Here is a 12,219-nt window from a genome sequence, read left to right on the forward strand (position 1 = left end):
TTTTCTTAGTGACTGTTACAGGTAGTGAGTTGGTTTGCAAGGAAAAATGTGACTTCTGATGTAGTGTTGTTGTAAAAGTTCACCATCACTTTGAATATAGGTTTGGTTAATTTTGTTTTGTTTATGATGAAGAGTTTGAACAGGATTGGTTCTATGAACTCATAAAATCACCAGATTGCCAGATCATCAACATGAAACTGATCTAGCCAACAAGTTCAACATATTCTTCCTTGAGAAAATCAGTTCTATTCGAGAAAAGTTAACGAAATGTTCTACGGATTCATTGGAAACAAAACAATTCAATGGACATCATCTCTCATGCTTTGAACCATTCTCAGAATCAGCGGTTGAACTAATCATCAAATCTGCAAAGAAAACTACATGCCCTCTGGATCCACTGCCTTGTAAACTTCTCCTAGAAAACATGGATGTCTTGCTACCTGTCATCACCCAGATTGTCAATGTTAGCTTACAGTCTGGCATATTTCCAGAGGTTTTCAAAGAAGCAGTTGTCAGACCATCACTTAAGAAGGATAACCTTGATACTAATGTACTGAAAAATTTCCGACCTGTCTCCAACCTTAACTTCATCTCTAAGTTGATTGAAAGAGCAGTTTACATCAGACTGTCATCACACCTGACTCAGAATCGACTATTTGACAAGTTCCAATCCGCCTACGGCCCAGACACAGCACAGAAACAGTTCTCCTGAGGGTGCTCAATGACCTCAGATGCTCAGTAGACAGTGGCAATGTTGGATCACTTGTATTGCTAGACTTGAGTGCAGCATTCGACCACGACTGATCACAGCATCCTCCTCAAGCTTCTTGAGCACCAAATGGGCATCACCCGGTTTGGCATTGGGATGGTTTTCATCATATCTGACAGGGCCGCACTCAAAGAGTCTTGATAAAGCAGTCTTCATCCACAACAGCAGATCTCACATGTGGAGTTCTGCAGGGATCTGTTCTGGGGCCCATCCTCTTCCTCCTTTACATGACATCCTTGACCGACATTTCCGACAAGTATGACACTCCTCATCATTCGTTTGCTGGCGATACTCAGCTGGTAGACTCTTTTGCTCTGGATCAGATTCAACATTCCCTAGAGAAGACAGCTATCTGCACGAAGTCCATCAAATCTTGGATGTCATCTATGATGCTCAAAATGAGCGATGATAAGACAGAAGCTATGCTTGTCGGCAATAAACATCGTCTGAACAAAATCACGACTGAGAAAATCACAATAGCTGGTGCAGAAATTACTCTAGCTTCATCCGTGAAAGATCTTGGAGTGTTCATAGACCAGGACCTATCACTTGATGCTCAGATCAACCATCTTTCAAGAATCTGCTTCCTCCACCTGAAAGCTATCAGTAACATTAGTCATAATTTAACAACAGATGCAGCCCATACTCGTCAGGTCCCTCGTTCTATCTAGACTAGACTATTCAAACAGCATTCTGTTTGGACTCAGCTCTGCACACTTGACAAAACTCCAGAAAGTCCAAAGCGTTGCAGCCCGCATTGTAGCCCTAACATCTAAAAGATCTCACATAACCCCTGTCCTAAAGTCTCTTCACTGGTTGCCCATCAAGCCAGAATCGAATTCAAGATCTTGACCATTGTGTTCCAATGTCTACATGACCTAAGCCTCAGTACCTCTCTGAACTCATCTCAGTGTACACACCGCCGCGACAGCTGAGATCACACCAACAGTTCCTCCTAACAACACCCCCTGTCAATCTCAAGAACTATGGTCACAGATCATTCAGCTATGCTGCTCCTTCACTGTGGAACAGTCTTCCCATAACCATCAAAACAGCAAAATCTCTTGACTTATTCAAATCTACATTGAAGACCCATCTTTTCAGGAAATATTACGAATGACTTGCACAATTCCTGCAGTTGTTTTTTTAGCTGTACACACGGGGCGCCTTGAGCATACACTAGTGTGTGGAAACGGCGCCATACAAATGGACATTATTATTATTATTATGTGCAAGTACTGCTGCTGTTGCTGCATGTAATTGCTGAGGTTACAAATACCATGAGTTAAGACGCTACACTCCTTTTGTTCAGTTGGCACAATAGATTTGGTTATAACACTGATTTATCCTTCTTACTGACTGATGATCAGTATTTTTCCTTGGGACTTTGATAAAAGAGGCAATAAGTTTAGACCACAGTGGAATAGAGGCAGACTGACTGCATGATAATTAACGAAGAAACGATCAAAGAAACTAATAAATCATTCACTGTATGTTAGTTGCTGTCTGCTGCAAGAAACTAACCTGTGCATAGATGAAATATGGAAAGTATTTGAAACGTTCTCGTTTGAAGTTTGAAACCATGTTTCTGTCCTACTGGAACTGTCTTGTTGGCGCACTTGATCTTCAGTGAGGAGTTAGTCATGGTGTTAGGTCCACCAATATGAGCAGGCTCAAAACATGATGCTTTGCTCTTTTTCTTTGTGAAACTTGAGATGAAAAAATCCAGGAAAATTATCCACCTCAATAGTGTCTATGGTTATAAGTGGAATCTTTGATACATTTGGTTTTGATCTTTTGAATTATTTATTTTTAATGGCTGCAGAAAATATGGATTCCTTTGCTTCCAATGGAAGAGGTACTAACTATATGTGTTTAGAATTTAGATGCGAATTACTTGCGTCCGTGCAGTGTATTGCATATACACATTAATACGTTTTATGATGTGCTTTCATTGAAGGTCATGATTTATACCTCATTTGCCTGCTAGGTGGAGGTGGTGTAAATCTGTCAGTGTGTCACGATGTACACAATGAGACATTCATCACATGCCTGTTATTCAAGTGAAGTAGTATATCAAGGCCTACCTCGAACTGGGTGTGCATAGAAAATTGCATTTTATATGCACAGACATTGAGCATTGATACCAAAGGTATCTACTGTGAGTGAACGGGATCCAAGGACATATGACCGTATCTGTAATATTGAAACTATTGTAGCGTGCTCATCAAAATGAACTGGTTTGTATTCTGATAAGAAAAACAATCAAACTTAGGTGTGTTTATTTTCACTCAGCAAGTTGTGATTCAAACAAGAAAATCTCCTTTCAAAATAAACGTAAGCATCACAAATGCATGTACCTTTAACTGCACTGAACTGTTGTTAATACAGTGGTCACTCACAAACCCTCTGTTTCCAATGAATTGCATGTGAGAAACCATTTTGATTTAGGTACCCATGAATGTGAGATGTGGACTTCAATACTCCAAATAGAAGTGTTCCCCACTGAATACACTAATGCTGAAAGGCCAAGGTTTTATGTTTGATTCAGTGTCAGACACACATGTGTTACCTGAAGGCTCTTATTAACAATAATGACCATTTAATGTCTGTGTCACATCACCATGACGCAGACAGCTACTCTGTCATGTTTTCCTTGAAAATAATTTGTCCTCGTGACTTACGTGTCAGTGTGTCCAGTAAGTTGTATGAGAACATGGTATTGATTCTAGACACATGGTTGTAAATTAGAGGGTGCACTTACATGCATACCTCCCAGTTACTGTCACAGATCAGATTATGTGCTATCACTGACAGAGAACCAATGATGGTTTGAAAGATTATCATTGTTTTAAGTGTATGATACAAGTTTTAGCCTGAGGCAATCTCCTTAAAATTGGATCTTGATGCTCGCTACTGCTTCCAAAAAAAGAGGTCTCATCAGAAGGACTGTTCACAAATGGTGACAGACCAATTAAGTGACAGCAGGAAGTTGTTTAAATAATGTTTGAATAAATGAATAAATGTTTTTGATTTTATTATTTACAGGATAATTTCTTTATTTCTGTAACTGTAAATAGATGTGCATTAAATCTCCGTATACAGTCCATTTGTCTCCAAATGAAAATGATGACTTAAACAATAACTCAAATTGAGAATAAACTATTAATGACAATATGGTACACTGCAATGAATATCATGTACCCAACAATATCTGTTTGTTATTTTTGTACAAATCACTTGAAAATGTTGTTTTAGAAAGTATTATAGAGATAGAGTGTAGTGTTCAGAAATATGTGTTTGCCAAAACAATACTTCTGTTAGCAATGACAATTTTTGCAAAGGGCACAGTTTGTATTTTGCTCATTCCTAAGTGCTTGAACCTAGTCTTCAAGATGGTAACATGCATGAAACCCAGTCCACTCATCATAGTGTTTAGATCGTGACATGAAAGCCAAGTGTAGCAAAAAATGCAATAATATCATTTGCTAGAATTCCCAAGTTGTCTTGGAATTGAGGGTTCCACTAATGAAAGATATTTCTTTGGCTGTCAGAGGTTATTAAATTAACGCTAGTTACCTCAGCAGAGGAAGTAATCCTGTCTTTGCTGTTCCAGTAGTGACTGCACAACTCTATATAGCGGCCAGATGCTCCTAGAACATGTTGACAAATTCTTGAGTGAAAAACAACAACACTCTTACAACTTATAATGTGATTCCAATCACTTGACCTACTGTACTTAATGGGGAGACCCTTTCATGTTATATCTCCTGAGTTGTAGAGTTGTTATTGAGACGGTAAGAAAAAGCACCCACCCACCCAACCATCATATTTTGAAATAAAGTGTAATTGTAACCATCACATTACATATTTAAGCTCTTGTACCAGGAAAGGGGCTTGCACTGTTATCACATTAATATTAACTGGGATAGTCATAAGAAAAGGAAAGAAAGATAGATTCTAATATTTTTTCAGGTAAGTTTAATTTATGGTTTAATAATAACACAGAGTAATATTTACCTTCCAAAATGGAGATGAAGGTAAACAACCATGAAATAACCAAGTTGAAGTACTGTAAATGAAAGTTGTCATGGTTACTGTAGTTTTGTGATATATATATATAACTCTTCCAAACATAATAGTTATTTTAGTGTTTAATTGTGTTGTTACATCGTGTGATAAATACATTAATGGAATCTACACTATTATCTTTGATTCCTCTGATCTCCAACATTTACACAATAAGACAATCTATTTTATAAGCGAAGGCTACAGTTGAAATTGAAAATGAGTGGTCAGTGATGTTTTCAGTTTAATATTAGTTCATTTAAAAAGTAAGTTTCTGTATATTGACATTACACATGTGAACACATGCACACAATCCACAGAGACACACAGCACACATTACTATCTTAGATTTATTGGTGATCAACTTGGCAGGTTGAGGTAAGTAGAGGAGTAATATCCCAGTTCTATGGAACACGTATCCCTGCTGCAGCCATTTGTCTGCTGCTCTTGCACACAGGCTATGTGAGGAAATGTCCAGCAGGAGCTCATATCAAGCAATGATGATTGATTGTCACGCTCAATCTCTTTAATTTAGAGGGAAATGGGAAGAGTCCGCGAAACATGGCTTAAATAGGGATCACAGGAATTGTTCTTGATTGAGACTCTGTTTGACTTGCCAGAGAAGGCCGATCAAATACTTGCTTTGAAGGTTCTTGTCAAAGTCAAAAACTATTTGACTGATTTTCTCCCTTTTGAGTGTTGTAATATAATTGAAAAAGACTACAAAGGCATTTCCCAAAGGTGCTTGATCTCCAACAGTTTAAGGGCATTTTCCCTCTACCTAAGTGATGATTTATGAGTAACTTCAGCATGTCACATTATTTTGTTGTCAAACTTGCTGTGTCACAGGACGATATTTTTGCACTAATTTGTATTATCTTTTACTGAGATAGGTTAAGATATAATCTGAGCTCAACATCTCAGTGAAGATTATCTGGTGGCTAGTTGTGGATCAGCAGTATATTTGATGGTATGTAGGGAAATCTAGCATAAACAAAGCCCAACTCAAGTTTATTTTACAATATTTTACATTATTGATGGTTTACACTGATTGTGATGAAATGAATCTCTCCATTAGTTTGCTATGTTAGTTAATATTCGATTTGCCAGTGTCTGACTACTAGATCTCACGGGCTTTGAGATATTGCTAGACAGCATGCATCTCACTATACACCAGTGTTTGGGTAATTTCTCATTCGTAACTCCTGGTGTGTCTTGCACAGGCCTGATCACTATTTAGAATGGAGCCATAACGTTGACATCTGCATTATAACACACCTTTAACCCTCTGGCTCATTCTTTATTGACAATCTGTAGGATAACAAACAGAATTGTATTGTTCGAGCCTCTTGTTGTGAAAGTGGTGTAGCCAGGCAGTGATGACAGGCTTTTGGTAATATGGAATGTTAGCGCCCTGTGCAAAAATGCAGTGTCTTGCCTGATTGTGCACTCTTTCAACAAACTGGAGTGTTTACACGGTCATCTGGTGAAATGACAACACTCTATATAACTTCAACACAGATTGGTGCAAAGTGCCCCTCCTTTATTACATACCCCAGAGGTACAGATAAGCTGCGTATCTGCGTAAATTACGCAAATATTTATGTGAAAACTCAATTCCTATTACGTCTGTTGCGTACAAGTACGCTTGTATTTTTGTAAATACTCAATAAATTTGATTGTACATGTGTACACAGAAAACTGTCAAATCTTAGCTTGCGTACCAGTGGATAGATAAAGCACTGAGGTATATTTAGAGGTTCTATTTCGGCACATGAACACTCAACTAGCAGTCTTTCATATCATTTCTCATATTACAGATCAAATATAAATAACAAACACTTACATTTAAACTTTATTATATTTTAACAATTAATGGAAAAAGGCAAAATACCCAATTGATTTTGAGTGAGGTGAGTACAATTTGTTTGGTTACTCAAAGGAAAATTAGGATACCCAATTGAGATGAAGACAAGCAGGTACATAACTCAATGACCCAAAAAGTTATCTGTAGCTCTGATACCCATTTATGTTATAATAGCAATACAGTCATGCTATAATAGGACAAGCTTAGGCGAAAATTTCCATTTTTCAGTAACAGTAACATTAATGGTGGCACTTTTAACATTTCCATAAATCTGAAAAATCAGCATAAGCATGGATGTGTGATTGTTGACACTGTGACTCTGATTTAATAAAGGCTGAACGTCGTAAACCTCTTTGAACTCATTTCTCTCTTACCATGACATCTCCTCGTCCAATAAAATTTTGCTTTTGCTTGGCTTTACAAAATTTGGAGTGGAGTAATGGATTTTTTAAAAAGAGATTCACAACAACAAAGCCAGGGTACAGTGTGAAATCAAAGAAACAACTGAGAAATAATTCTCAATGTCCTATTAGTATTTGTGAACAGAAAATCAAAATGGTGGTAACTTTTGTCCCATGCTATCAGTGATATTGGTTTACACATGTTGATTTTCCCCTTGATGTCAAGCTATATACTGTCAGCTCCACTTCATGACATCAACATTTCTCACCCATATCAAGCTCTAGTTTCATGCAAGGTTTCACCAAGAATAACTATGTACAACTTTTGAATGTAGTTATTCAGAAAAATTTACATATATTACACATCACTTTTCAACATTGATGGGTAATGCTACCCTTTTTCATGACCTTTGCATGGAGATCTTTACAAGATCCGGGTTAGAATTGATCTTCAGCAACCCATGCGTGTCGTAAGAGGCGTCTAATGGGATCGGGTGGTTAGGCTTGCTGACTTGGTTGGTCTTGGTTCCCAATTGCGTAGATCAATGCTCATGACTCGATTATTCACAGACCATCGCCATATAGCTGGAATATTGCTGATTTCAGTGTAAAACTAAACTCACTCACTAACTCACTCCTTGCTCACTAGCACTAACTACAATGAGTTTCAGTAGCTTGGTTTATCACATGGAATTGCATCAGGGTAGTGTGCTTATATAATAACAATCACTGGTTAGTTATCTCCAAAATCTTTCAATTAATTCTACTGTCAATATGGGAGGAATATTGCTAAGTGCGATGGGCAAAAAGAAAGAAGACACTTGCCCTTTTAATTATGTTGAGTTACCCATAGAGCAGGGCATGTTCACTATTTTGCCTATCCTCCTACAGTGTCAGTTTCTGCAGGTTTTCAAAACCGATTAGTCTCTTGCCTTGTTGTGAGCTGCTACTGTTGTGTAGGTTGTGCTGTTGAATTAAACTGCAATGGATTAACATGTTAGACTAATTTTGCTCAGTATGATATGGATATTTAATGTGTACATATGTGTATCCAATTGATTGAAGGGAACTGAATGGGCCATTGGGGGTCTTGTTTCATTTAGATTCTACAGGATTAATGCTTCATGGAGCATTTATAGCGGATCTTGTGGAGAATTACAGCTTTGCAAATTGTGTCAATTGACATGGACTGGGTAGAAGTCCATTAATTCTCTTCTGCTGACTCAGTAAGGAAGTAAGTGAGAGGATATAACTCTCTGATGAAATCTTTCAATGCCTTGGTGCAGAAATACATTGACATTTTTTTTACCAATTTTATGAATTGACTTCCTGAAAACTACTGGAAGTTCCTTCAGACCATTTCTAACTACAGGCCATGGGAATCAATAATTTTAAATGAAATCTTTGCCTTTAGTTTTGTGTTGAGAAATGCCTTTCTATGTTAGCCACCATGATGAGAGGTGACTCGATGTAAATTAAGCACTATCGTAATAATGATGGTTTAATCAGTGTTATTGCTTCATGTCAACTCTCAGCTGAATGTGTTAGTCGAGACAGATAATTCACAATGTACAGCCTTCTCACTGAAGATTATATTGACAGCTTGATCTCAATCATGATGAAAGTAATAGCTCCTCCCTGTGGAATATAATTTGATATTACTTGATTTTTACCATGACAATTTAAAGTTTGACTGCTTTTAAAATAGCAGAGATTTGACGGTAGTATTCTTAAAAAGAAGACTTTTGTCGTAAAAATATTTCCCACTATATTTTATTTCTGTCATGATGATTATATATTATATGTTTTGCAGAGAGGTGGAGCCAGGAGCCAGCAGAATGTCATCAGGCTCTGACAGTTCCAGTGATGGGAGTGACAGCAGTTCATCCTCTGAAGGGGAAACCTCATCTTCTGAAGGGGAAGAAGAGGAAGAAGGAAAGAAGGAGGAACAAGTGGAAGTGAAGAAAGAAGAGGAGCAAACAGAAACACCAAAAGAGGTGACACAATCCTTCTCTTCAGTTATTACTGTCATTTCAAACATTTGGATGCAATTGGATTGACATGAATAGATTCATTGCATACATTGGAATGTACATGCATTTGTATTTTGAGCTGTCTATTGTGCCCCCACCATAATTATTGTCTAATTCAAGATACATCCCTATTCAGAAGAATCATACTGAATACTCATGTATCTGTCATTTTTTCATTCAAGAGATATTTGCATGAGCCCAAATACCTTAGATGCAAACCTGAAGGAACCCAGGACTTCCTTTATTCAGAACACTGATCATCATGTTTGTGATGATGCTTCAAGGTCTCTTTTCAAGGGGTCTTTCAAACAAAACACAAGATAATCTTTTGCATGTCAGTTCTAATGGACTTCTTTCATGCAATACTATGTTTGAAGAAGCTCATCAGTTTATACATGTCAGTATGCACAGTGTTGTTGCCACCTGCCTTCACTATGAATGAACCTTTATTTGGAGTTCCCCCTCAAAGCATATGGTATGTGCAATAAATCAGTATCCATTAAGTCTAATCATAAGAATATTTGTGATAAGTTTGACTATTTGTACAGAATGTTTCTTTATTTTACTGTTTTAGACGCCATCTTGGGGCTTAGGCGGCTTTATAGAACAACTAAAGAAGTCGTCCCCTGAGGCACCAATTCCGAAGAAGTCATCTGAGAAACAGAAAGAGATTGATGAAACCAATGATGAAATGCTTGATGAAATATTGCACACCACAATCACTTCACAGACACCTCTGAAAGACATTGGTCCTGCATCCACGCTGTCCTTCTCCACAGACCATCTGGATGCTGACTTTATGTCTGAGCGTCATCAGAATGGTGCAGATTCTGGTTGTGATTTGCCAGGTAACAATGACAGAACTAACACCAGTCTGGGGAGCCTTGGTTCTCCTGACACTGCCAGTACATGCAGCAGCACCAGCTCAAAACCTTCCAGTGGAAAACCTGAAAAGAAAGGGCGAGGTAGGCCCAGTCTAAGTTCCATGTCTGATAGTTTGCATAGTACATCTAAAACTGAGGGGTCTGATTTATCCAGTTCCCTCAGTAAAAGCAATAGTGGTGCAAGCAAATCTAGAAATACACCCAAGAAAGACTCTAAAAGAGACAAACCTAAGTCTGCTCATGATGAAAAGAAACGAAGGAAAACTGATTTCAAATCTAAACCAAGGATTTCTGACAGTGAAGATTCTGAAATAGATGTTGTCACTGTTACTCCTGGCAAAGTTCCTGCAACAATGGCCAATTCTATCATTGATGAGGATAAAGATAAAGATAAATATTGCAACAAGTTATTTTCCTCCCCTAAAAGAAACAAGACATCTCCTGTTAAACTTCCTGTTTCTCAAGAAAAGGAGGAAAAAGACAATAAAAGTGCAACAAAAGACAGAGTTAAAGAAGTTAAAAATAAAACATCAAGTCATCGCAAGAAAGAACGTGATAAGGACAAAGATAAAAGTGATAATAATAATGAACGTAACCGAAGGAAAGAGCACAGATATGTGTCTTCACCAGTGTCTGATTCCAAAGTGGATGTGCATAGTGAGAAACATGTTGATGCCATCATTGAGACCACAAATGAGTTCAAACCCCCAAGTTTACTTTCCCCCTTTGCATCCCCAACCAAGACCCCCATTGCCCCATTGTTGTCTCCCTTACCAATCCCACCCCAATCTTCTTGCCCCAACTTGACTTTTGCCAATGGAAAGCCGGCCATTATGGTGGAGATTAATCTTTCTTTATTGGATCATATTCCTTCCAGTGCTAATTCACAAAGTGCTTCAGCTCCATCTATAGTCAAATCGGAAAATAAGAGTTTAGATTTTTCTGATACGGAAAAGAAAAGTTCTAATGTTGGAGCTAAACACACTGATTTATCTCATAAAAATGCTGATATTTTCCCAAAGAGTGCTGATGTGACACCAAAAAGTGCTGACAAGTCACAAAAGGGAATGGATATTTCTGAAAAATGTGCAAAAAGTACCGAAAAGAGTACATCAAGGAGTGTTGAAAAAAGTTCCAAAATTGTGGCAAAAAGTGCATATTGTGTGGATAAAAGTGCAAATAGTATAGAAAAGGGTGCAAATAATATAGATAAGAATGCAAATGCATCATCACCTGGATATAAAGAAGAGGATATGTGTGATGACACTAAGGACAATGATCCTCAGGTGACACAGGATAAAGTGCCACGATCTCACAAACGGAAAGGTGACAGTGAGCGTCAGGAGAGTACTGGTAGCAAAAGGCACAAGTCCACTTCCAAATCCAGCAAGAAGTCCTCATCAGAAGATCTTCAGTAAGTACTCCAGTGAGATGCAGTAATAGATTATTTTATTTTGAATTTGGTATGGATTTAATCTGCAGAAATCACAGAATGTGCATTTTCTCCCAGGGTTTTTCAGTCATTTCTATTGCAAGAAAATGGAAAAAAATTCAGATCAGTATTGGTTTTAAATGCAGTGCAATAACATATTCAGTTAACTCCTTTCAGGGCTCCAAATAAGTGCCGTATTGGCGTATGTACGGATGAATAATATGCACGATACGGTAGGAAATAATTTAGAAAATGAGGCAGATACGCACCACACCAATGGTGTACGGTGTTAGAATCATTTACAGACAACATTTATCTGAAAAAGTTTTGTTTTATTGTTTTTTTACCTGTTTACACAAGAGTAGCAATGTTGTGGTGCACATATCAAACAAAACACAAGATTACTGGTGCTCCATTAAATTTCATTCAGTTCTCTAAAAATACTCTAAAGGTTTTCCAGTACTCCTGTATAGAAAAATAAGGAGTACATACTACTGATGTTGAAAAATTATCTGGAGCCCTGCCTTTTATATGAAATTTACAGTTAGTTTTTCCCTGGAGTGAATATATTATATGGTGGTGATATAGACATATTTATGTGTAAGAACAGACCACCACTTAAGCAAATGTCCCAATAGGGAAACAACTAGATGTTGAAGCAGAAATCTCTTGTCACTGGAAAGGCTGACAAAAATGAAGTCTCTTTCAGGGTCTGTCTGTATGTTGCACTGTCTGACTTTCACAGAATAAAACTTTCAAAGTCAA

The 12,219-nt window shown here is 37.6% G+C and overlaps 1 protein-coding gene across 2 annotated transcripts in view; it reads left to right on the plus strand.

The window, feature by feature from the left end:
* Positions 1-12,219, plus strand: part of LOC124257247 (AF4/FMR2 family member 4-like) — a 118,074-nt gene that overhangs the window by 84,607 nt on the left and 21,248 nt on the right. For both annotated transcript variants that reach the window (XM_046691260.1, XM_046691261.1), the window contains exons 10-11: positions 8,919-9,102; positions 9,713-11,436. In XM_046691260.1, the coding sequence (XP_046547216.1) occupies positions 8,919-9,102; positions 9,713-11,436 (1,908 nt within the window). The remainder of the gene's footprint in view (positions 1-8,918; positions 9,103-9,712; positions 11,437-12,219) is intronic.

This window comes from Haliotis rubra, unplaced genomic scaffold, assembly GCF_003918875.1.
Source record: "Haliotis rubra isolate DU_JTF1 unplaced genomic scaffold, ASM391887v1 Scf654, whole genome shotgun sequence".
Classification (NCBI taxonomy): Eukaryota; Metazoa; Mollusca; class Gastropoda; order Lepetellida; family Haliotidae; genus Haliotis; species Haliotis rubra.